A 23,831-nucleotide genomic window follows, 5' to 3' on the forward strand; every position below is an offset into this window, starting at 1 on the left:
GTCTATTTCACTTTGATCGTAGACACAGAAACACAGAAGCAGTTCTGGCACATGCTTGAAATAAACTAATGCTACTTTTCCCCAGACAACAACTTAATTGAGTACTTCGAACTAAAATGCAACTCACTCACCGGTCAGTTATGACTGAGTATTTTGAACTAGCACTACCCATCCACTGGACAGAGACTTCCGGGGCCCCTTCCTGGAAACGCAGTAGCGAGGCGGCAGCCCCGGCCCCTGCACTCACAGCTGTTGGTGGGCTGGGTGGGGGTAGACAGAGGCAGGTGAACAGCCATTTCAATGCAGAGTGCAGAGTGGGAGAAGGACAGATGCAACAGGCCCCCCAGGAAGGCATCGAACCAAGAGGGGGCGGGGGAGGCCTGAGAAGCAGCAGGTGCACAGGGAGCTTGGGGAGCCTCAGCCCCCACAGTCGTCATCACCCTCCACCCACACATTCTGTACCATGATCCACAGGCACAGGGGCACCGTGCAAACCCAGTCTTACGAAAAGTTCCCTCACGCGCCTCTCCCCTAAACAGATTGCCACCCATAGTCCCCACCAGTACAAGATTTTGCAGCTGCCACTGTAAGGAACACTTCCCAAAGGAAATGCCATCCAGACCGAGCCCTGAAAGACGGGTAATCCTGATGCCAGAGAAGTGGGGCCAGCTGCCAGAGGAGGAGGGCATGAGGGGAAGCTAGGAGGCAACCGGGTCCAGGGAGGCTGGAGGAAGTGAGAGGAGTTAAGTGGGTAGCGCACAGAGTAGGCAGATGAGATGAAGCTAGGAAGGCTGCAGGCTGTAACATGAAGAGCTGGTCAGCCATTTCAAGGTGCCTGTTCCCCACCACGCAGGCAGTGGGGAGTCACTGGAGTTAACCCTTCAAGGGCAGACATCATCAGCTTTGCATTAACAAAAGATCAGTATGGCTGTAATAGGAAAATGGACCCAAAGGAGCCAAGGGGAGAGACAGGGAGCTCTGCTCGTGAGGCTCCCGCCTTGATCAGGGGATGGATGATGGGAACAGTGGGGATGGGGAGAAATGAGCCACTCAAGAGACCTTGTGGGGGCAGAGTCGACAGGATGGTAGTGTTGGGTTGGGAAGGGAAGAAAGAGTCAAGGTCACAGATGTGAAAAGGCAGATAGATAGATAGAATGACGGACAGATAGACAGACAGATAGAAAGATAATAGGTAGATGGAGAGAGAGAGAGAAGATAGAGAGATAGATATTAGATAGATAAAATATAGATAGATAGATAGATAGATGATAGACAGGTGATGAATTGATTGATTGAATGATATAAATATAACTGAGCTAGAGAACCCAGGAGGAGGCTCAGAGGGGAGAGGACTGAAGTCAGAAGCTGCGTGCATGGTGAAAAGAGTGAAAGGAGGACCTAGGACCAGATCCTGCCCTAAGGAAGGGGCAGAGGAAGGGAGTGACACAGGGGACTCTGCCAGCATGGCCAGCAGGATGGGGGAAGAAGGTTTCACTAAGGCAGGAAGTGGTCAGCCACGCCCAATGCCGGGCAAGGTCAGGAAAGCAAAGGCGCAAAGGAAGGGCCGTGAGATCTGGCAGAGAAAGCAGTGGGCGGGCTGCCGGGAGCAGTCGCAGTGGAGTTGTGGGGAAAGGGGGCGGGCGGCAGGCGATCAAGAAGCGGTGGGACATGAGAGGAAACAGCTCGCAGACAGCCTTTGAGGATGCAGGGCTTTAGAGGGGAAGAGGCAGAGAGCCGTCTCCAGGAGGGGACAGAATCAGGAAGGTTTTACTCGAGCCGATGGGACAGGACTGGCAGAGAGGGAGAGATGGCAGATACAGGAGAGAAGAAAAGCAATGAACCAGGGCCTGAGGAGGAGGCAGGGGCAGGCCTGGAAGCCCAGGGCAGGTTCGCCTGGCCAGGAGGGGGTCCCCTCCTCCACTGAGAAAGGAGACAGAAGGAGAGGGGAGCTGGGCCAACTGGATCTGCAGGCTTCCCAGCTGGGAGTGGGGAAATGCCTATCTGACACTTCTATTTCTCCTATGGAAGCAAGAAGAAAGAGGATCTGCAGAGAGACGGGCGGGCCGGGTGGAGATCTGGCGAGAAGGAAGGTAAGCTGCCCTGTGGGGACAGGAGAGTTAAGTTGGAGGCTGACTTCATGGAGGCAGCGGTCTTCATGGTTGCATGATTCTCTCAGCATCACTCAGCCCCTGGCGGGGCAGAGACAGGCTGGGGTTGTCTCAGAGGGATTTGACAGAAGGCCACTTAGGCCTGGGGGTCAGGGGATTTAGGCAAGAGAGGTTGAAGTGATCGGCCAACCGCAGAGAAGTGAAGAGGAAAGAGGAGCACAGCGGATGGGGTTCAGAAGGCGATGGGAAGACAGGTGGGTGGCAGTCCCGACGAGCCCACATACAAACAGGTGTGGCAGGAGCCACTGAGGCCGGCTGTGGGCAGGGAGTGGGAGGTATGGATCAGCGATGCAGACACAGAACAGTGTCGGGGTGTCAAGAGCTAGGATGCAGCCAAGGCACCTGACTGCTGGAGCTGCGCGCAGAAGGCATCTGCAAACGGGATGCCACAAGGCCATTCAAGTCTCCAGGATGAGAGGAAACGAGGGGTGAAAGACAAGACGGGGAGCAGGGCCGACATCCTCTCTGAGTGAGGGAGCTGCAGATGGCAGCAACATGGACCCCGCAGAGAGCGCACAGCTGGGAAGCGCTCCCCCAAAGGACACCTGGGGCTCTGAAAAAGCACAAGCAAACTGCCACCAAAAAGAGCATAGACATTTAAAACACCTTTTATTTGCTCAACGTCCCTCCCTTAGAAAGACCTGAGATCATTTTCCTTGAGCATTAAGAACACCCCACGTAATGATTATAGAGTACAACTTAGAAAAATGTCTGTGTGCCAAGCCATATTCAGTACCATTAAGCGGTGGACAAAGAAGGACCCTAGTGTGATATGCAGTTCTTGGGGAAGGCACATTTCATTGTCTATCGCTCTATGAGGATGCACACTTTTCACACAAAAACTTAAAACCTTAATATGATGATTTCCTATGAACGACCCACAGATCCACACTTGATTGTCGACTGTGCAAATACTCAGGAAGACAGCAGATGAATTAAGTTGTGGAACTTTGGAGAGGTGGTTTTAAAAAACAGACAGAGAAGCCCAAAGGCGAAGAAACTCAAAGTCACGCAAAATGTGAAAAGTTTAAAGAGCTTAAACAGCGTGAAGGAAGCAAGGGCCTAAACTAGGGGGAAAAGTTTAGACTCATCAAGAAAAGCCACCCAAAGGAACTGGGCTTCTGCTCCCACAGTTCACACACCTGAACTCCTCCTGACGGTACCACCAGGCGCTCTGGCCAGTGCACGTTTCTCTACAGAAGCAAACAAGCTGGGAAACCCATACGGGCACAAATATGGACAAGCAAGGTCACGTCCTCTAAAAACCTAACCAAAAGCACTCTGAGCAGGAAGACAGGTCACACTCAGTTCCTACCTGGCAATTCCCCGGGATGGGCCCAAACCCCCTCCGTATCAGCAGAAGGCAAAGAAGCCAGGCGTTTAATACATTCATCAAATTTCATCCTTCCGTCCTCCAGCAGGGCAGCGCCCAGAGAGCAGTACAGGGCCTCTAAGAAGTAGCACTCCAGAAGGTCGGGGTCCTCTATTTCTCCTTCCAGTAACGCGTCCAACATCTTGGTTAACTGGGTTACCTGGTTCACAGGAAAATACCTGATCAGCCTACATATTCCACTACCCCCACCCGGGCTCAGTTCTGGTCATAAATGCTGGGATCCCGGATCCCAGAGTGATGGGAACATCTGACCCGCCATATTGGTTCTGACAGATGGAGCCGGTATCTTGTCTTGCACAGGGTCACAGAAGGAAGTATTGGGTCTCCCTTCTCAGTAGCTGGCAGTGTCAGAGCTTACCCATCTGGCTTCTTTGCTAACCTCGAAAGGCCACTGTGGGTCCCCCTTTAGGGAAGAACTCTGTTTTTGCTAACAGTCATTTCTTACCATATTCAGGTCTGTCTGAGGAACTATTGTCTTCAGCTTCTCACCCTGTCTCCCATCCACGATTCCTTCCACTATCACATCAATGAGATAGGGCACGTACTTCTCAAAGAGATTCTGTAAATCGCGCTGCTCTGTCTACAAAAGAGCAGAGTTTCAAAGCATTTTCAAGGGTTTTTTTTTATTTCAGTGGAAGTTAGTGAAAAGGTTTTCTTGTCAAAAGAGGGGTGAAAAATCTCTTCTGAAGAATGCTGAATGTGGCAGGTGAGTAAACTCCAATAACAGTAGTGCCTTATATTTACAGAGACACTCGTCCTTTACAATACGCTTTCGTTTCGGCATGAAGCACTTCATTCACTGCCGCGGAGTCTACTCCACCATCGGGGAGGGAGGTGGGGTAACAGGTCCCATTGGACAGAAAAGGGGCTGACTATCTCAGAGTTCAAGGGACGTGGCCACAGTCATCCAGCAAAGAGTGCAAAGCAGTGGAAGGCCCCTCCCCATACCAAGGCATCGATGTCCAGCGGGGCCTGCAAGGGTCCTTAGACAACTCCCTCTCCCACGTGAGGATGCCTCGCGTGGTCCTATCGTGTTCTGTTCTCTGGGGTAATTATGTCCTGATTTCCAATTCACCGCCAGCCCAGTGGGCCTTCTAGAGACACACTCAGGCCTCCTGTGTCCCTTTGAGAATGCTGTCAGGGATATGGTCAAGCCACAACCTTCACACGACTGTCACATGTATCTCTGCACGTTTCAATGGAGCCTTTCAGTAAGCCTTTCATTAACACACACTTCTGAGCAGCCATGTGACACATCACTTGGTTTGAGGTCAACTGAAACCATCGGATCTCAATTACCTGACAAGCTAGGTACTTCACACACTGCATTCATCCAATTAAGCAAAACGGGAGGAGCTGGGCACCTCCTGGAGACAAGTCTCTCAATAGCTGGGCTTGGCTGGACCAGGGGTTGCCAACTATGACCTGTAAGCCAAATCTGACCTGTAACCTGTTTTTGTAAATAAAGTTTTATTGATCCACAGCTATGCCCATTCATGTACTGTGGCTGCTTTCATGCCCAAGGGCAGAGTTACGTAGTTGCAAAAGAAACTATATGGCCCAAAAGGCCTAAAATATTTACTCTCTAACCCCTCACAGAAAAAAATTTGTTGACCCCTGGTCTAGACTGTCAAAATTATTACCTATCTCACCAGTTGTGAATTATCTGAAAATCTACTAAGTGTGTCTTTCATGTTTGCAGCCAATTTATTGGTAACATTAAGTGCTCAAGGTCATGGGAAAGTCAAGGTCAAGACCGTGGGCTTCAACTGCATACATCCCTCTAGGTTATGTTTATCCAAATAGCTACCAGTACTAATAACTTTAAGTTCATTTTAGAAATAATTTTCACCTTGTTTTGTATTTGATTAACCCATTTTTTCCAGTATGGTTGATATTTCAAGTTTTTAGGATCCACATAAACCATTCCACATCGAGACACAGTTGCAGGGGAGGCATACTGTAAATCTCCAACCTGGAGAGAGAAGGAAAGCCACGTCTGCAGCCATAAACAACTGGACTACACATTGAAAAGTCTTTGCTTGTGCAAAGTTTTTACAACCTCATAAAATTCAAGTCACACCCAGATTAACAGAGCTTTCACGAGGCTGCTAAGTGAACACTTAGATTCATCAGGAGAAGATTATACATCTCTGATGTAGCACCCATTTAAGTTTTCTTTTACTATAAAATTAATATGCTGTAGAATATCTGACACAAATAGAAAAATATAAGGAAGAAAATAAGTTATCCAAAATCTCACCACTAAGAAACAAATATTGTTTTGGAGTGTTTTCCTTTCGTTTTTTTCTTTATTTTTTTTTAACCAAAGTTGAGATCAGGTAGTATAAAACTTAATAAGAATGTGTCTAAACTAGCATTGTTAACAAACCTGTCTCTCTTTCTATGAAGAAAAGACACAGTTCAGTCAGCCAATAAGATAATGATATGCACAAATACTCATGCATCGACAAATTTTGCAGGCCAAGCTAGGAATGGCACTGACATTAGCTAAAGTGAAAGAGAGTCTGAGGGCACAGCTGTGAAATAGGTTCTGATGACAGGACAGAAAGTTTGAAAAAAACGAATGAAGATAAGATAAAAGCAAATAGTGTGAGAGAAAAAGGAAGGCAATAACAAACTCCAGGTGAAAAACAAATGGCCTAAAAGAAAGTAACCATAAGCACAGTATAGTAATTGGCTCTACAGTAAATATCTCCATATTCACAATAATGTAAATATTGTTTTCTGGTTTAACTGATTTAGCAAGATATTATTCTGAGGAGGGGAGATGGGCTGGTGGTAAATAAGAGATGAACTGTCACTTTCATAGCAGCCAGTCAACAGATAATGTGCAAACTTGATAAACGAAGAAACAGCATTCTAAGTTTGTTACTTATAGATACGAGGGTAACCATCAGAAGAAACGACTCAAGAGTGAAAAGTGGTTACCTCTGGGATCCAGTAAAGAGGATTGAGGGGAGTGGGTAAGGAACAGAGTGGTACTCATCATAAACTCTTCTGCATTGTGTGGGTTTTCTTCAGTCATCTATATTTTTTATTTATTTACTTTTAATTTATTTACTTATATATTTATTACTACTTTAATAAACATTTAAAATTTTAATTGAAAGAAAGACTTTGGTTCAAAATTATTTTTCATCACTACTTGCCTCAAAGAGCAGAGCACAGTGTGCTTGGAGCCGAATGCGCTCACCATTGGCCAACGTCAACAGCTTGTTGTCATCCATCACGGAATTCATGTTTTCCACCCACAGAGCATCCACATCACCATCGAACAAGATATACCTGCAGCAACCGAAGAAGAATGAGCCATGAGCCCTAGAAAGCTTCCTGTTGTGGAACTGGGTGTAACCTCCCCATTCACGTCGAGTGTCTTCTCCCAGGGTTTCCTAGCCAGGACCTGAGACAGACCACCCTACCTGGTCCAGAGGTTTGACCCATGAAATAAAAAGAAAAAAAATACACAAAAACTGCTTGAGTTGGTCACCAACATTTTAAAATCAGGAAACTTCACAGAAAAATCTAAATTTCTTGCTTCTCTAGCAAACTGGAAGGTCTGACAACACAGACCTGGGTCCTGCATGGGAACGATCCGCTGATGCTGAGTGGCAGCTGCCCACGGAGACAGAAGTGTCACCGTCTACCTCGTTCTTTTCTTAAATCTGAGACTTCATATCAATTGCTATTTATCACTGGTTTTGATACCTAGTTTTCTTATGGCAAAGTTAAAAGAAGAGGGAAGTATTTCACATGCCCACGTGTGGTGGGTTGAATGGTGGCCCCCAAAAGATACGTCCATCCAGAACCTGTGAAAGTGAACTTATTTGGAAGAAAAGGTCTTTGCAGACATAATTAAGGATTTTGAGATGACACCATCCTGGATTATCCAGGTGAGCTCTGATGCAAGGACAAGCATCCTTACAGAGCGGAAAGTCATGTGAAGATGAGGATGGAGTTGGAGTGATAACAGCCACAAGCCAAGGAACGCCTGGAGCCACGAGAGCTGGACCAGGCAAAGGAGGACTTTCCCCTGGAGCCCTCGGAAGGAGTGCAGCCCCATCGTTACTTCAGACTTCTGGCCTCCAGACTGTAAGAATAAATTTTTGTTGGTTTAAGCCACCCAGGTTGTGGTAATCTGTTAACAGCAGCGCTGAAGAAGCCAATACACCATGTAACTCGGCCCACTTCACACATCTGCGCCACCTGCCGGGCCCTGGGAGCCTGCGAGTTCACAAGCCCTGGCGGGAGGCCTACTTTGGCTTCCGGGCCTCAGGTGCTCAAGCTACATGACACTTCAATTGTGTGACTATAATGCATTACAGGCAGCAAAGCCCACCTCCAAAGGGCGGACTCCGTTCTCCCAGTGTGTTGGGAAGGTACCTTGATATCGCTCCCATTTAATTCACTGAGATGCGCAGTTGGATTTTTTGCAGCATTACCCTTTGGGTTATCTTCTTCTGGTATTTTTTTAACTTTTTTCTTTTAAATAATTTCAGACTTACATAGTTACAAGAATAGAATAGTACAAAGAGCTCCCATATGCCCTTCAACCAGATTCTCCAAGTGTTAGTTTTTTGCCACATTTGTGCTCTCTTGCTCTCTCTCTGTCTCTCTAAATCATTTGGGAGTAAGTTGCAGACATGATGCCCTTTATTCCTAAATACTTAATCATGTATTTTCTAAGAACAAGTACTTTCTCTTACATAACCACAGTACAATTATCAAATCAGGAAATTTCACATCGATAGAATACTATTATCTAATATACAGTCCGTATTCAAATTTCGCCAATAGTCCCAATAGAAAGTCTCCATTTTATAGTCATCATAGGAAGACTAGATTCAGGCTACAATCAATAGAGGTTAAAACCATTAGATGAAGGGTTGATGAAGAATGGGGCATTCACATAGTCTTAGGACATCTCCCTACAGGTTGCATATCAATTGCAGAAGGAAAAGTGGCAGACAAAATTGATGATGATCAAAATTAAAATCAACAATAATGAGGCAAACCAACATCCTGTGCTTCTTATGAGATGCTGAGAAGGACACCATGTCACTTCTGTGAGATTCCTGCAAGGATGCAGAGCCAGAATCCAATAATGAGGAAGCATCAGACAAACCAAAACTGAGGGCCTTCTGTACAGCAGCTGGCCTGAAATCTTCCAGAACATCAAGGCCATAAGGAACGGCTTGAAATTAGAGGACACCAAAGAGATAGGACAACTGAGCACAATGTGAAATCCTAGATTGATCCAGGATCCGGGGAGAATTGCTAAAAAGAAGCTGTTCCAAAAGTCATCAGTTGAGACTTTAGACTCATTATTTATGAGTCAGTTTTTTTTGTTAATGGGATTGGACTAGAACATAAAATCAGGATCATCCCTGAGTTTACCTGAGGGGCACCACAGGGACAACTAACACTGGGAAAAGCTTTTTACCCGAGGTGCTGACAGAGCGTTTCCACTCTTGGCCTCACCTGACCCTTCCCGCAGCGTGTGGGGATGTGCGCAGGGTGGGCATCGTCAACAACACCTACAGGTGAGAATGCCTGGCTTCAGAAGGGTGTTCCAGAACTTTCCATGACACTTGGCTGCCTTACCTTGCCGCATAGGCAGCCTGGTGTTGAGCTGTGTTGGAGGGCTTGGACTCAGACTGCCCAGTTCAAACCCCTGGCCTTGAGGCAAGTCTTACCTCCCGGGCCTCAGTTCCCTCCATGGTAAGCTGCGGACAATCACAGCTGAGGAGACTGGCTGAGACAACACATAGAGAGGACTGAGATGGCACCCGGCACTTTGTGAGCAGAGCCTGCAGGCTGATTCTGGGCCGGTTTGTTTCCCAGCTTGAAACACCATACTCCACACCAGGGGTTTATTCGTAATGTTTAGCTAATTAATATGAACTGACCCAGGCTCTCCCCTCCTTACAAACACACTCACTTCCTCTCCTTCTTATCCGTCGGCTTGTTGATCTCCCTGAAGATGTTCGACAGCACCCCATCTGTCCAGTCTCGGGTGGTGGGGTCCAGGATGCCGTAGAGCTCTATGACACTCATGGCTTTGGGGTTCAGGATGTACAACTTTGTCATCAGCCCAAGCCTAAACCAGAGGAGAGGCGTCAGCTGTGGTCTGGGCGGACTGAACACTTAAGGAAGGCAATCTAGGCCCCCACGGGAGGGATTAGATGCTTTAGATCCAATCCAAAATTTAAAATGCTATCCGTACAAACTTCCCACTCACTGCGAATGGCTTACACGAAACGCAAGGGAACCACCTGTCACCAAAAACGTGGCCCCAACACAAGTCAACTGAAAGCACAGCTTTGCCTTTCGAGGACAATGAGCATCTAACTCTCATGTGTGTTTCATATTCGTGTATATTACATTTTCATGCATACAACATATTTATGTGGATATTTCATAACTAGTGTAAAGAAGATCATAGTTTTCAGGGCGAAGTAACAAGCCTTCGAACTCTTAGTGCCCGATCCCTCGTATTTACAGGATGACATCAGCTCTACGTTGCTGACTGACTATAAGTCATGTAGGCACAGTGTCTCCCACTACATACCTGTAAATTCCCGCAACACTAGAGGGTTCATTCATCTACAGAAAACTAAACTTCACACCAACCACAGTTCATAATTAATAAAACAGATAAATAAAATAATAGTGGCATACATACATACACACATGTATGTGATAGTTCTATAAATTACCTAACAATGAACCAAATAAAGAATGAAATACAGGATGGCCATGGCATAACCCCCTTAGAGTCAGGAAGCCAGTGTTCACTAGTTTTCTCATAAGAAACATAAGAAGAAATGACAGTCGCTTACTCGTTAGATCTTATAGACTACCTGGAAATGGTAAAGTCACAAAGATTATAAGGCCTGACTTAGTTTTTTGCTGGAATATTAGCATGCATTAAAGTTTTTCTGGAATCCAGTTATGGCTTAGGAGAAAAGTGAGAAGTCAGAAAACCCATTTTCTGTGTAAGGATATCGATCCCCACAGGTCCTTAGGATTTTCCACATTAAGAGTGTGGGATCGCTTTTGTCTCGGGCAGTGTTGCCCCTGCAGGCTGGTGATGATAAGGCATCTGGGGAGGTGACACTCTCTTTTTGGCCATCTGATACCCTAACAGTGTCGCATAATGGGGGCTGTCCTGACTTACTTTAAAGGAGCAATCTGAACACCAAGGAAATATGACTTAATTTTCAAAACATCCTTATAAGATAGTTTGTGAAATACTCATTTCACAAATAAACCCATTTACAGTCTGATGCACAAAAGGGTCATTGTTTTGCCTTGTAAAATAGGTTAACTAAGTCAGCAGTGAAACAAGGAAAGAGGCTGTGAGTTTAGGGGTGTTTGGGACAAATTTAACCCCCCAGGAAACCAGGGAGCAAGATGGGACTAGGTAATGCCCCCACCAACCTCACCACGAAACCGCCGGGCAACCAGGCCCCCCCCGCGAAGGACACACTCACTTGGTCTGCGCCTGACACAGAGCGTTAATGACCACGGACTTGCCCCCGCCCGTGGGCCCCACCACCATGGTCGTGTGGCGGGTTAACATGGTCTCGAACATCTGAACCACTTTATCCACCTGTGGGACAAACATTGGCAGCTGGGTTAACTAACATATGTCTTTTTTTTAACGCGTTGGTTGAGATATAATTCACATATCATATAATTCACCCATTTAAGTGTACAATTCAATGGTTTTCGGTATACTCAAAAGATTGTAAAACCATCACAACATCCAATTTTAGAGCATTTTCATCACCCCTCCCCACACACACAAAAAAAACCTCTGTTCTCATTAGTCATCTCTCCCAAGCCCACCTCCTCCAGCCCCTAACACCCAGGGATCTGCTTCCTGTCTCTATAGATTTGCCCGTTCTCAACAGCCAAATGGAATGCTATAAATGGAATCATACACTATACAGTCTTTTTGTGTCTGGCTTCTCTCACTCAGCATCATGTCTTCAAGGTTCATCCGTGTTGTAGCAGCTGTCAGTGCTTCATTCCTTTTTATGGCCGAATCATATTCCATTGTCTGGATGGACCATATTTTGTTTATCCATTCATCCATTGATGGGCATTTGCCTTGTTTCCACTTTTTGGCTCTTATGAATAATGCTGCTACGAACGTTCATGCACAAGCCTTCGTGTGGACATGTGTCGTCACTTCTCTTGTGTGTGTACCTAGGAGCGGAACTGCTGGGTCCCATGGTAGTCCTGTGTTTACTTTTTGAGGAACCGCCAGCCTGTTTTCCAAAGCAGCTGCGCCATTTTACAGTGCCACCAGAAAACACATCTTTTTAAACAGCCCCCTCCAGAGGAAAACATCAGGGCCAGGAACCGTGCAGAGAGCTCTCTCATGTGGCCAGTGCCGGCTGCCTGGGCCTGAGGCCTCTGGGTAGCCTGATGCCCCGAGGTGGCCCAACCAGGGTGGCTCCCCCGATTCTGCAGCTTTGGGCATTTAAACCCATAGCAGAACACTTGGGCGATAATTTTTGGCTTAATGACAACGAATACTACCTTATAGGCCTCAGATGTTCAAAATCCTACCAGTCACATCTAATTTAAATTTCTTGTAAGTATGACTCTGGGGGAAAAAAAGGTGGGATGGGGAGAAATTACCAGATGGTCAGGCCCCAAACAAAATGCTTATCTGATCACACTACACCAAAAAACAGTCGGAGGGGGGTCCACCCATACAACGGAATAGGACTCAGCCTCAGAAAGGAAGGAAATCTTGTCACAGGCTACAACATGGAGGAAGCTTGAGGACATTATGCTGAGGGAGACAAGCCAGTCACAGCAGGAGAAGTACTGCATGATTCCATTCCTATGAGGTCCCTGGAAGAGTCAAGTTCACAGAAACAGAAAGTAGAATGCAGGTTACCAGGGGCCGGGGAGTGCTGGGGACTTAGTATTTGATGGGGACAGAGTTTCAGCTTTGCAAGATGCGAAAGTTCTGGAGATCTGTTTCACAACAATATGGCTATACTTAAAACTACTGAACTATACTAAAAATGGTTATAATGGTAAATTTTACGTTAGTGTACTTTACCACAATAAAAAAAATGGGGGGGCTGGCCGCATGGCCTGGTGGTTAAGTTCGCACCTTCTGCTTCGGCAGCCCAGGTTCATGGGTTCGGATCCCGGGCACAGTCCTACACCACTCGTCAGTCATGCTGTGGCAGTGACCCACGTACAAAGTGGAGAAAGATTGGCACCAATGTTAGCTCAGAGCTAATCTTCCTCAAGCAAAAAAAAAAAAAAAAGAAAAAAAGAGGAAGACTGGCAACATATGTTAGCTCAGGGTGAATCTTCCTCAGCAAGAAATAATAAATAAATAAATTAAAATGGGGGGGGAAATGGTTAAGATGGTAAATGTTATGTGTATTTTACCAGAATTTTTTTTTTTGGAGGAAGATTAGCCCTGAGCTAACTACTGCCAATCCTCCTCTTTTTGCTGAGGAAGACTGGCCCTGAGCTAACATCCGTGCCCATCTTCCTCTACTTTATATGTGGGATGCCTACCACAGCATGGTGTGCCAAGCAGTGCCATGTCCGCACCCGGGATCCAAACTGGGGAACCCCGGGCCTTGGAGAAGCAGAAGGCGCGCACTTAACCACTGCGCCACCGAGCCGGCCCCTTTTTTTAAAAACTGAAAATAAAAGAAGGAAAAAAACAATGGAGAGGACTTGGAAGAAGTCGGTGACCTCTCATTTCAGCACCATTTTACCTGGACAGGTAAGATGACGTAGCCGCTCTCCTCCAGCACCTGTTCCACGGCGTCATTGAAATCGGGGTAGCGAACGCGTGGGCAGTCCAGTCCAGGAAACAGATCGGAAATCAAACCGAGGAAAAGAGGGACGTCCTCAAACACAAACTTGGGCAGATTCATGTCTCGAAGGGCCCTCATCAGCACCACGTCCTGGACGGAGCGAAACACAGACGTCTTCAAAGATATTTCCCAAAGACCCGGGGCTCGTCTAGAAATCCTCTTACAAAATTTTATGTAAGATACAAAACATAAAACACGGCGAGTACAGTCTCTGGAGAACCCCGTGAGCCGGCCGCCCCCTGAGCGGCGTTGACTGAACTCTGCTCTGGAGCCAGGCCCGGGTAACAGAAAAGCCATGGCTCCTCTGGCTCTTATTGCAAAGAGGAAAAAAAACTGACGTTCACGCTTTCTCGAGAAGTGTGTCCATCCCTACCTCCTCACCCCAACATTTTGCAACTATGGATTGATCATTATCAGTGAAGCGTCACAAACCGTGGTGCTGTGAAGACACTGAACTTGACCTTACAGTAATAAGTTAAATTAGAAGAAAACTGCATAATGGGCAAGAGACCAAATTGACAGCTAGACTAAACCTTCCTATTGAGGACGGTATGCCGTCCTCTCCATCCAGCTTCTATCACACACACGCGGACCGAGGACCACGTGGCGCACGCCGCGCCCCACCTCTCTCAGTTCGGAGGAGCCTCTCTTCAGCTCGCCGGCCATCACCAACACTGATTTCAAGGCTCTGAGTCCAAAATCGTAATGATGCTGCTTAGAGAGCTGTTCCCGGGCCAGCTTGTACAGGACAGTCATCTTCTTGGCCAGAGTCTTTGGTGATAAAAGATAATGAAAAAGAAATAAAGGAAATGACCTGAAAGCAACAGAACATCATTATCCAAACAAGCTGCTCTACAAACAAGCAAGTCTTGCCTCTAACGGAAACCCCAGGATGGGTCCTTCGTTTCGAACTACGACCAATTAGGAGCTACTTTAAAAGAACACCAGCCCTACCAAAATTTGATGACTGTCTTTGAAAGCTGAGGAAAATCTTAACCGCTTCAATTGAAAGAATAGAACCCGTCCAAATCATAGCAATCACATTCCAAAAATATGCTTCCTGTGTATTTTGACCTCAATGTGTTATTAACGCTTCTCCTGGAACCGTTTCTGAGGACGAGTCAGTCACCTGTCTACCTCAAGGACTCCAGCCTGCTGCTCCTGAGCACGGCACGGGGATGCTGCTCGTGAAAACTGAGAACCAGAGATCTGACGACTCTACCTCGAAATCCGGACAACGTAAGAGGCAGTAAAAGCCTTTAGAAAGAATTACAGAAAAGCAGCCTAACAGCCCTTTATGTTAAAAGGATACGCTATTTTGTACTTTTTCCAGAACATTCTGGAAAAAATGTATGTGCATATTAGATTACATATATTTTAAAAGATAATAAAGGAAATATATATATATTTTTAAGCCACATATTGTCAAGGTTATGAGGCTAAGTGAGGGAAGCCCATCTCAAAGAATGCCATACTGAGTGGTTCCATGATAGAACACTCTTGAAGAGACCGATTTTAGTGACAGAGGATCAGCGGCGGTTGCCAGGAGTCAGTGTTGGGGGCAGGGTGTGACTATTATGGGGTACACGAGGGAGTTTGTCTGTGGTGGTGGACAGTTCTGTGTCTTGATTGTGGCGCTGGTCACTCTACACACGTGATAAAAAGTCACAGAACTATACACACACCCCAGAGAGAGAGAGAGAGAGAGTAAAACCTGGCGGAATCCACATCTAGTCAGCACGTGAGTTCACAGCGTCGAGCCCACGTCCGTGTCCTGGTTTGACAACCTGCAGTGGGCGTGTAAGACGTTATTCCTGGGGGAAGCTGGGTGAGGGGTACACGGAACTCCCTGTAGTGTTATTACCACTTCTGTGAGTTTAATTATTCCAAAACAACAGTTACAGTTTTAAAAAGAGATGGAGGAGAGAGACAAAGCCAAAAAAAACCAAAAAAAATGTTAAGCCACACAGAACGAAAACTTCCCAAAGCCCGAGTCTGAGAGCAGACCCAGGGTGGAGTCGGGGGGCATCCTAGCTTGGCACCGGCGAGGCCTCACCTTGGCCCAGAGGAAGCCCTCGGAGAAGAGCATGATCTCGCAGATCTGCTGCAGGTCGGGCACAATCACCACCACCGGCCTGAAGAGCGCCTTCACCGACTCGGGCAGCTCCGTGCGGCCCGCGTAGCCGGGGTTCATGGTGATGAAGATGCCCATCCTCGAGTCCAGAGAGATCTCCTGCCCTTCAAACTAGAGGACGACAGGAAAGAAGGGAGGGGTTCTGCTGCCGGCCAGCCCACCACAGGGGAAAGGAGGCTTGGGCGAGCCACGTGGCTATTTATTTTATTTGTTTCATGGGTGTGTTTTCAAGAAAACACTCTGCCGTAACCCAGTGTGGACTTCTCAGACTCGAGTCTGCCAATGCACCCTGGACGGGGAGAGGCTGCGGAATTCTCACAAGCTTTGTAAAATTCGCTCTTTCATTTTGATAACAACCTTAAAGATCCTGCTCCTTATCATGCCCTCAGTTTACCAGGTGTGAAGGCCAAATTTCTTGTTCAGGTGAGGATTTCTATTGAAAGACATGTTGATAGAATGGAATGTTATTCTTTCAAGTCATTTTTTTCTCAAACTTGGGAAATCACCAAGAATCTTTGTTTTCGTTTAAAGGGGGCCCCGCACATGACTTATTTGAGAACACTGCCCCACCCTCTACGGTTACTAGTTCTGTGTCTGGAATGAGATTGAAGTTCTTAGAATATTACAGCCCTTAATCCTCAAAGATGCTCATAATTTTGGGAAACTCAACCATCTCAACTTGAAAACAAAAGTCCGGCAAGTCCTCATCTATAGGATTCCTGGTCTGGGAAGACAACTGCCCGCCATCTGACGTTTCAAAGTAACACAGCCAAGTCTCCATCCTGGGGACGTGCTCCGGGCAGCTCCACCCTTACCCTCACCTGGAACGTGGTCAGCTGATGGATCAGCGCGTTTCGGATCGTCTGAATCTGAGAGGAGATAACGGAGAGCACAGAGGCGTCGATCCGATTAAACTCATCAAAGCAGCCCCAGGCCCCGCACTGGGCCAGGCCGGAGAGGATCTTCCCAACAGCCTAGAAGGAAAGCAGCGTCAGACAAGGGCGATTGTCATCTTTCAAACTGCAAGCGACACATTTAGGGACACATTTTCTAGATTAAGGCAAACCACGATGGTCAGATTGGCAGAGAAGCGGTCGGCGAGTCACCACAGTAATGAATCTTTCTGGCAAGACTTTCAAGGACTCTGATGGGTCAGCTCCCACCCACAGGATTTTACAAATCAAGTCTTTGAATGTAAAACTCCAGATTTCTGGCTTCTCTTGAAATATGGAAAATTGAGCAACACTGGGTCCACTTTCCCAAGTGGCAGCAATTAACCAAAGTTCAACAGTGGCTCCCCCGTCAGACAGAGCATTGCTCTCCAGTTGGCCACAGTCCCCACCACTCTCTATTACCTGCCTGCTGCTTTAAGCATTTACATTATCTACCTGACTCTGGTGGGCATTTAAGTGTGGGACTCATACTCTACATGCTGCTAACACAGCAGACACACATAAGCTCTGAGACTGAGATGGAGGAGAGTTTCCTACTACCTTCTTCCAGGTGTCACCATGGCATTTCATGGAAGTGGATGAGGTGAAATGCTATGTCCCACTCTCAGCTCTCTGCCCAATAAGACAGTACCAGAAGTGACGCTGGGGCCTTACTTTGTAATCCATGCCTTCACCGCAGTTGGTCACCACACAGAGCAAGCCCAAGGCTTTGGCCAGGTCCTTGGTGGTCTCGGTTTTGCCAGTACCCGCTGGACCAGCAGGAGCCCCACCCAGATACATGGAAAGTGCCTGTCATAAGCCAAATGCAAAACATATGTTGTCTGATTCACGTAAGGAAACAGGTGTCATTTCCCAGCTTAGCACTGTGACAATAGATGTGGAATATGCATCTGACAACGGATAGGTTCATACTCATCTTTTCTGACAGTCACTATTTTTAACATTTCTCTGTTTTTCCATTGACCTCTACTGATGTCTCCCCATCACCTGCCATCATATAGGGACCAGTGTACCAAGGGTTAAGCGACATGCTGGAATCTGTGCCCACCTGAGGACGAGGCCCCAGAAGTTCCCAGAGCTGAGGCTCATGGACACATGCACATCTGCAGGGCAAAGGAGTCATCTTGACCACGGCAAGGTCTGGCCCTTTGTCTGCAGATCCTAGGAGCTGACCTCTAAGCCCTGGGAACATCCTGCCTGAGAAGAGTGTCCTTGTTTATCTGGGGACCTCGGGCCACCCAAGATGGCCTGACAATGTGATTTCTGGTGGGGGTCTTGGGCCACGTGGTATCAGCTCGACTTCTGGAGGGGCTGGAGACTAAGGTCAGCCACTCAGGCGGTCACTCATGTCTAGAGGACCAGTCCCTGGTCAAAACCCTGGACACCGAGGCTCAGGTGAGCCTCTCTGGGTGGCAGTACTTCGTGCACGCTGCCACACGTAGCTGCCGCAAGAAACAATGCTGCCGTCACAGCAGCTGTGGGAGAGGAAACTGAGGCTTCGCGCCTGGTCCCTCCTGGACCCCTCCTGTACCTTCTCCCATGGCTGACTTCTCTGCATCCTTTCGTTGTAACAAACCATAAGCATGACTACAATGGCCTTACTGAGTTCTGTGAGTCCTTTAGCAAATTACTGAACCTGGGATGGTTTTAGGGGCCGCCTAAACGGGCAGCAGACCAATCCCAAAAGGGGGCAATTAGGTCATGTTCCAAATTGAAACTCCTCTATAGGTTTGTTGCTGTTTTTTTTTTTTTTTTTTTTGGAAGATTAGCCCTGAGCTAACTACTACCAATTCTCTTTTCCCTGAGGAAGACTGGCCCTGAGCTTGCATCCATGCCCATCTTCCTCTACTTTGCACGTGGGATGCCTACCACAGCATTGCGTGCCAAGAGGTGCTATGTCCGCACCCGGGATCCGAACCTGCAAACCCCAGGCCGCCGAAGCAGAACGTGCGAACTTAACTGCTGTGCCACCGGGCCAGCCCCCTCTGTAGGTTTTTAAACATTAATATCCCTTACTATCAGCATTAGTTTGCTGGGGTTTCCTAACAAATTACCACAAATGGGTGGCACAAAACAACGGGAGTGTATTCTCTGCACAGCTCTGGAGGCTGGAAGTCTGAAATCAAGGTGTGGGCAGGGCCGGGCTCCCCCCAAAGACTCTAGGATGGATGTTTCTTTGCTTCTGGGGGCTCCAAGCGCTCCTTGGCTCGTGGCCGCACCACTCCACTCCCTGCCTCTGTCTTCACACCACCTTTCCTGTAGCTCTGTGTCCTCTCCTCTTCTTGCAAGGACACCAGCCATTGGATCTAGGGCCCCAATCCAGGATGTTCTCTTCCCAATCCTTAACTAATTAAATCTGCAGAGACCCCATTTCTAAACAAGATCACAGTCTGAGATTCCGAGTGGACGTGAATTTTGGGGAGGACACGGTCAACCCAGGACACTCTCGCCATTGCCGTAGTCCTGCTTAGAGGGACACACATAACCATGGGCAAACGATACCCACAGGAGCCCGGTCGCCAATCACCTGAGTGAGAGTCAGGTAGATCCGGTCCGTCAGGGGCGTGATGACCAGCCTCCCGTTCAAACCCACGTACTCGTAGCCGTAACCGAAGGTCCCCGTGCACTGGCGGATGTTCAGTTCGTCCGGTTCTCGGTCCCAGTAAAACCGCAGCTGACTCTCCCACTCAAACTCCCGGGCCTCGAGAATGCTGCAGGTGAGACGGGGGAGCGGAGTGGGGAGGGAGAGAGACGTGGCGGGAGAGACGGTGGACACCAAGGAGGAGGGGAAACGGGGAGAGAGGCCAGAGGAGGACAAAGCCCACGTTTGGAGAGGCCGGCGCCCTGGGAGGGCCTTACCTGCCCCTGATGAAAGAGTCCACTATGTCCCTGGCGTGCACGTCGATGATGAGAACCGTGTTGTACTTCTTTCTGTCGTTTCTGCTCAGGGGCATGGTGATCCGCGTGACCAGCTCGTCAATCTGCTGGTGCATCTTCTTGCCGTAGTTCTTCATGGCCTGCTTCTCCCCTCGCTGCACTTGGCGGAAGACGTCCTCCACCTCCCAGGTCCACCACACCTGGCTGGCGGCCAGCACCACCATGCCCTGGTACAGGAGCATCCAGTCGACCCTGAAGGAGAAGCACGCCCTGCGAGATCGCCCCGGGGACTGCTGCCCGTTAAGATGACCTCTCTGACCATGAACAGAGAGGGCAAAGTGGGGGCTTTAGGTAGGCAAATGACAGTTAACTCCTCTGGCTAGATAGCAAAATACCAGGCCAGGGGGCCCATGCACCAAAAAAGTGACGGGCACATGACTGTTTAGAAAGCTGCCAGATCACTTTGAAAATATGCCTTTATACGGGGGCCGACCCCACGGCCCAGTGGTTAAGTTCGGCGAGTTCGGTTCCCGGGTGTGGACCTGCACCACTTGGTGGCCACGCTATGGAGGCGGCCCACATACAAAATAGAGGAGGATTGGCACAGACGTTAGCTCATGGTGAATCTTCCTCAACAAAAACAAAATATATACATATATATGTCTTTATAGGTTTCCAAAATTGTTTAATATTATGGATGTATTGTACGAATTTTTAAATTTTTAAAAATCCCAACAAAAAAAATCTAATAATCTCTGACCACAAGCCCAGGTTTCCTTGTTACAGCTTCCTGACTGTCACTGGCTCATACAAACCTGCTCAGAGTTCGAGATGCACGTACGGGAGAAGGGGCCGTGCTTCTCCACAGACGGCCTCATGCAATCAAGTACTCTCACCCGGCTCTTCTCATCTAATAATTCTACCGGGCACGCCTCACGGGCAACAGAGGTGGGTCCAAGCCAGCCTTTGGAAAAGCTGCGTACTTCCCAGCACAAAGGTACCGCAGTTTCCTCGGACATCACCTTGCTGACGACCAATCGAGTTGCCTCCAGTTCTTTTCCCAATACAAATAATGCTGCGTTAAACATCGCTCTACGGCATGTGGCGAGGCCTAGAGACATTTCCGGTTGTCACAACCGGGGGAAGGAGAGTTACTGGCATCTAGCGGGTGGTGGAGCCCAGGGATGATGCTCAACACCGTACAAGGCACAGGAGCCTCCCACAGCAAAGAACCGTCCGGCGCCAAGTGTCAACCATGCGGGGCTGAGAAACGCCGCTCAACACCTATCCTGACAAGTGGGAGCTGCTTCTGGCATCCCAGAACAGAATCCCAAACGCAGAATGGCCAGGCCGAAGTACCGTGCACTTTTTTGGGTAGTTTCTTTATTTTAGTAGCAACGATGAAGTTACTTTAAAAGATAGCAGCCAACCATACCCCACCAGCAGGGCACGGCGCTGCCCTCCGCCCCACACCTTCTCCAGCACTACAAACTTCACTCTTCTGATTGTTTGCCAATCTGAAAGGTAAAAAACCAACATCTCGTTCTGCCTGGATGTGCAGACCCCTAATAACCAGAGAATTCTCCCCTCTTTTCATAAGTCCATCAGCCGCTTGGATTTCCTCCACAGAGGCACTAATTTCCAAAGCTGGTCGGTGCCTTGAAAGGCATTTAGAGCAAACTTTTTTCTAAATGATCTAAAAAAAAAAATGGACCTAGAGCTGTGAGTTCCAATCCAGGAAAAGCGACTGTGAATTACAAGTCATTTTCTTGACGACTTACAATTAATGCAAAAGAAATCTCAAAGAATATTCAAAACAACAAGAAGTATTAGGCTCTACCATGTCATTTTCAAATTGTGGGGTGCATCTAAGACCTAAATAGTATTTAGAGTTATGACCCCTACACATCAAGAGAGATATAACAGAAGGGATGAAGGGCCCGAGGACGGTGCTAAAGTGATTAACGAAGACGGGCCTTGAAAAAGACAACAAACCCAGGAAGTCAGAGATCAGGAGAGAAGGACTCAACGGGACCAGAGAAAACAAAGGGGCCCAGGGCAGAGCTCAGATGAACACGACGGTATTCAGCAAATCCCAGGACACTGGGCGCTTTCCGGGCCCGTCTTCTCGGTGACGCTGAAATGTATCAGCTCGAATTAATCCCTATGCTCATTTCAACTGCTCACCTCCTTCGTCAGGAGCAATGAGCTCCCACGCTAAGGTACAGCGACACGTTGGTGAGGAAGGGGTGTCACGGACACTTCTCGATTAATCAGGTCGCATTCTCTGACTCTGTCTCCCACCAACCAGCCGCTGTGACCCGTGGCAACGCCCTGGCAAAGCGGTAGTTATGATGCAAAAAAAACCTAACTAATTCAGGTATAAAATTCATACGATTTGGGATCATTAAAGAGACTTTAAAATATTCGGTTATCACGACTGGAAGGCAATGGTTTCTGTCTGGTTCAGTTTTGAAAGAGCATCTGGCACGGTGACTAACCCAGAACAGAGTCCAGTAAATATCAGCTAAATGAATGAGCCGGTAGTGTGCCGGGGCCGCCTCCTGCCAGCGCACAAGAGCTCACTGCCAAATGTTCAGGAATTCTGCAAGTGGGTGTTAAAACTCTTCCATTTGGCTTTGAAGTCAACCATCGTGGGAGAACTTCCACCATAAAAACTACACAAATCAAAGCTTGTTTTTTTCCAGAAAGCCAGTTTACCAGCACACCACTGAATATATATCTACATTACCTGATTACATAAAGATGGAAGCTAATTTTTACAGTATCTAAGAAATAGAAGGATCATAATCATACAAATATTATGCTATTTTCTAATTATTTAAACAGACGTCTTCAGCTTACAAAAACAAAAAGGAAGTGCACAAAATCAAGAGGATGGTGTTCTTATAAGGATAACAATGATTTTATGTGCGCATAAAGGCCCCGCCAAATATACTGCAACTTTCCCGGGAATACCACCTAAACCTAACAGAACGAGTGATGCAAGGATGCTTTACGCACCTGGAGTTCCACCGCACATGCAAGCCAGCCCTCTTGGCAACTAGCACCAGGCATGGTTCAGCTCTGGGCCTGGAAGCTTCTCAGGCCACAAAAATCAAAGAGTGATTGAAATCCATTAAATATTGTAGAAACAACTTTACTCATTAACCTGTACACAGAATCCATCCTTCCCACATCTGGTTTCTGTTGGGTCACTGGGGTCCTACGCTCAAGCGCGCTCAGAAGCCCCTGGAATCTTGTGAAAACACAGATTCTTGGGCCCCACCCCCTGATGGGGCAGGTTTGGGGTGAGGCCCAGGAATCTGCATTTCTAACATGCTCCCAGGGGCCCTGATGCTGCCCATCCAGGAACCACACTTTGAGAAATGCTGTACTAGGTGATGCTTAAAGGACAGATATCTATCAGTTAATTTAGCTCCTGCAAGAAAAGGAAACCTCATTTGGAACGTCTGTCGATCTACTCCAAACCCTTAAAATGAATCCATTATGACCATTCATATGACAAAGGAACGCATGTTCACATTGACGACCTCACCTGCTCCTGTCTTCACAGTATCTAAAAATAGCCTCTTTGGTAATCAGCCGGTTAGTCCTTCGCATTTCATTCAAAACCGCCGTCATCCAGTCCTCCACGCGCCCCTCGGCCCGTATGGTCTTCCGGAACTCCATGACTTCTCCCTCAGCTGAAATCATGGCCAGCACCAGTTTTTCTCCGCTGTCCCCGTCACTGAACCTCAGCAATGCTATGTTGTCGTACATCTGCAATACAGCAGGAGAAGGCCCCCTGTAACACTTGCCGTTGGCTCTGGAATCAAAGAACAGCCTGCAGTGCTCCATGCCGCATCAGAGCTGCCAGGATGCACGCAACAGACACGCCCCTTCACCCGAGGGTTCATTCCACAAACACACGTTGGGTACTTTCGTTTATCTTGCATTGTGCGAAGTTCTGTGGTGGATTCAAAAAGAAAGAAGGAAAAGGAAGACAGACTACCTCCCCACATTTGAGATTCTAGAGTATATGCTGGTATGGAGAGCTGTCTGGACGTGTGGACCAGCAGAACACCGGGGAGGCAGGACAGCTGCTGATTAAATGCCCCGGCGGAGGAATTAGAGACTTGTGTCCACATCCAATCGGGTGACTTTGGGCAAGTCGCTTCCCCTCTCTCAGCCTGAAATAAACACTCTTATGACACTTACAAGATGAGGTTGGAAGGATCAAATCAAACAACACGTGTGAAATGCTGGCCCAGTAAACGTGCCACTTCTTGGCCATCATAATTGTTATTAACCAGAATAATATTCAAGAAAACGAGTCCTTTAGGGCCCAATACAGAAGTCAAGGCACCTGCCAGTCAGAGAGGAGGAGGAGACGGCAACAGGCTTGAAAGAATA

At 47.7% G+C, this 23,831-nt stretch overlaps 1 protein-coding gene across 7 annotated transcripts in view; it reads right to left on the reverse strand.

Annotated features, from left to right (window-relative positions):
• DNAH10 (dynein axonemal heavy chain 10) overlaps nucleotides 1-23,831 on the reverse strand; it is a 139,469-nt gene that overhangs the window by 51,443 nt on the left and 64,195 nt on the right. For all 7 annotated transcript variants that reach the window (XM_046640389.1, XM_046640387.1, XM_046640386.1 and 4 more), the window contains 14 exons: nucleotides 22,975-23,198; nucleotides 19,398-19,667; nucleotides 19,066-19,249; nucleotides 17,193-17,327; nucleotides 16,407-16,559; nucleotides 15,508-15,696; nucleotides 14,076-14,222; nucleotides 13,350-13,541; nucleotides 11,079-11,197; nucleotides 9,524-9,682; nucleotides 6,735-6,870; nucleotides 5,414-5,536; nucleotides 4,007-4,141; nucleotides 3,484-3,700 (listed from right to left, as the gene is read on the reverse strand). In XM_046640389.1, the coding sequence (XP_046496345.1) occupies nucleotides 3,484-3,700; nucleotides 4,007-4,141; nucleotides 5,414-5,536; nucleotides 6,735-6,870; nucleotides 9,524-9,682; nucleotides 11,079-11,197; nucleotides 13,350-13,541; nucleotides 14,076-14,222; nucleotides 15,508-15,696; nucleotides 16,407-16,559; nucleotides 17,193-17,327; nucleotides 19,066-19,249; nucleotides 19,398-19,667; nucleotides 22,975-23,198 (2,383 nt within the window). The remainder of the gene's footprint in view (nucleotides 1-3,483; nucleotides 3,701-4,006; nucleotides 4,142-5,413; nucleotides 5,537-6,734; nucleotides 6,871-9,523; nucleotides 9,683-11,078; nucleotides 11,198-13,349; nucleotides 13,542-14,075; nucleotides 14,223-15,507; nucleotides 15,697-16,406; nucleotides 16,560-17,192; nucleotides 17,328-19,065; nucleotides 19,250-19,397; nucleotides 19,668-22,974; nucleotides 23,199-23,831) is intronic.

The sequence above is a fragment of the Equus quagga genome, chromosome 15, assembly GCF_021613505.1.
Source record: "Equus quagga isolate Etosha38 chromosome 15, UCLA_HA_Equagga_1.0, whole genome shotgun sequence".
Classification (NCBI taxonomy): domain Eukaryota; kingdom Metazoa; phylum Chordata; class Mammalia; order Perissodactyla; family Equidae; genus Equus; species Equus quagga.